The sequence below is a fragment of the Trichosurus vulpecula genome, chromosome 8 (assembly GCF_011100635.1).
Source record: "Trichosurus vulpecula isolate mTriVul1 chromosome 8, mTriVul1.pri, whole genome shotgun sequence".
Lineage (NCBI taxonomy): Eukaryota > Metazoa > Chordata > Mammalia > Diprotodontia > Phalangeridae > Trichosurus > Trichosurus vulpecula.
This window is the reverse complement of record NC_050580.1, coordinates 45,167,683-45,169,655: the sequence shown is the minus strand read 5'-3', so window position 1 is coordinate 45,169,655 and position 1,973 is coordinate 45,167,683. Positions and strand designations below refer to the sequence as shown.

The 1,973-nt window shown below is 38.7% G+C and overlaps 1 protein-coding gene across 1 annotated transcript; it reads right to left on the bottom strand.

Annotated features, from left to right (window-relative positions):
• Positions 1 to 353: 353 nt before the first annotated feature.
• On the bottom strand, positions 354 to 1,286 carry LOC118829263 (olfactory receptor 13A1-like). Its single transcript, XM_036736263.1, has one exon. The coding sequence runs from the start codon at positions 1,278 to 1,280 to the stop codon at positions 354 to 356; it is 927 nt and encodes a 308-aa protein (XP_036592158.1). The 5' UTR covers positions 1,281 to 1,286.
• Between the last annotated feature and the right edge of the window lie 687 nt (positions 1,287 to 1,973).

Genomic DNA, 1,973 nt, shown 5'->3' with positions numbered 1-1,973 from the left:
AAGAGAAGGGAAATAGTGGGAAATATATTGTAGAGTAAAAATCAACAGAATTTGGTTGGCAACTGATATAATTTGAACAAATGGTAAGGGGACAAAGATAAATAAGTTTATTGTGGCTGAGAGGGTGTTGTTTAGCCCAAAACTGAAATAAGGAAGTGGGGAGTAGAACAAGGGTGTGATGAGGTTCAAATTGGTTTCAGTGATCCATTCTAGCTCTGAGATTGTGAGGAAAAATCATTCTATAAATCCAATAACTAAGTTGTGTAGAACCTAAATTACCATTCACATCACATTTTGTGCTAGAATGTCAAAAATAAAATTACAGCCAACTCAAGCGGACAGATTACAATTATTTATTTAATAAATGGAAACATTTTCTTGAGGGCTGTTTTGAAATCCTTGTTGTGTAGAGTGTAAATGAGAGGGTTTAAAGTGGGGCTGATGGTGGTATAGAGGACAGCCACTACTTTGCCATTATCCATGGAGGACCCAGAGCCTGGGAGAATGTATGTGTATGTAAGTGTGGTATAATATATAGTGACCACAATGAGGTGGGAGGAACAGGTAGAGAAGGCTTTCTTCTTGCCCTCTGTGGTGCGAATCTTCAAGATGCTGGAAATGATGAAGCCATAGGACACCATAGTGAGCATAAAATTGATCACCCCAAAGTATATAGATGCAATGACTACCATGATATTATTCAGGTATGTGAAGGTGCAGGAAAGCAGTAGCAAACTGGGGATTTCACACAGAAAGTGCTTAATTTCATTTGGGCCACAGAAGGTTAACTGTATCATAAGGCCAGTGTGTAGTGATGAGTTGATGGTACTAAAGGTGCACACACTACTAGCTAGGAGGATGCAAACCTTTTGATTCATCATGGTAGTATAACGAAGGGGGTGGCAGATGGCCACATACCTGTCATAAGCCATAGCTGTAAAGAGCAGGAGTTCAGAACCTAAAAACCATGTAAGGAAATACAACTGAGTCATGCACCCAGCATAGGAGATAGATTTCTTGTTGGTAAGGTTCTCCAGCAATTTGGGCAGAACTGTTGTTGTGTAGCCAATATCTAAGATGGCCAGGTTGGCAAGGAAAAAATACATGGGGGTATGGAGACCTGAATCTAGGCTTATGGCCACCACAATGAGAGCATTGCCTACTAGGGCCGTGATATAAAGGAAGAAGAAGATACAAAAGAGGGCAAGCTGAAGGGGAGGTGTCTCAGAGAAACCCTGCAAGATAAATTCAGTCACCACTGTTTGATTGTTCGCTGCCATTTGACTAGACGATGCCTCCTGGATCAACCAGTGGATATCTTCCAAAGGAGAGGAGCCCTCATGTGGCAATAAACAAGTCAGCTGAAATATAGCAGAAAGAAAGTGTACATATTTACATTAAAATTCCAAAACCATTTGGGGTAGAAATCAATAAGTTGTAGTGCAGATTTACAAAATTAACATTATTGCTAACTGGTGAAAAGACATACTGAAAATTACAACATTAGCACCCTAGGCAATACCTTCTACCTGTAAATGATATTACTTCCCAAGCATATGCATCCTTATATGTTTTTGTTTCCATTGTTTTGCCTTTAAATACATTTCCTCCTTGAAGACAAGGAACATATATTATTTATATTATTTCTTCCCATTAAATTCAATATACATTAAATACCTACTATGTGTCAGGCACTGGGATAAACACTGCAGATGCAGATAAGATAAAAGACTATTACAAATTGTGTAGAAAAAGAGAAACAGCCACTGGCCTTAGATTCCAAAGTCATGATTCTGAGTTGCATCTCTGACACTTTTAAGCTCTGTGAGCTTAAATAAATAAATGTGACCTCTCTGAGCCTTTGTTTTACCATCTGCACATAGGATACTACTACATTTTATATTAGAGATCTGGAGCAGGAAAGATTGGGGGGAAAAGAGCCTATCTGTACAAAGATATTTATAGCAGCTTTT

Bases quoted from the DNA above. Each gene is read 5' to 3' on its own strand.
- LOC118829263 (XM_036736263.1), bottom strand. From the start codon at position 1,280: ATGGCAGCGAACAATCAAACAGTGGTGACTGAATTTATCTTGCAGGGT.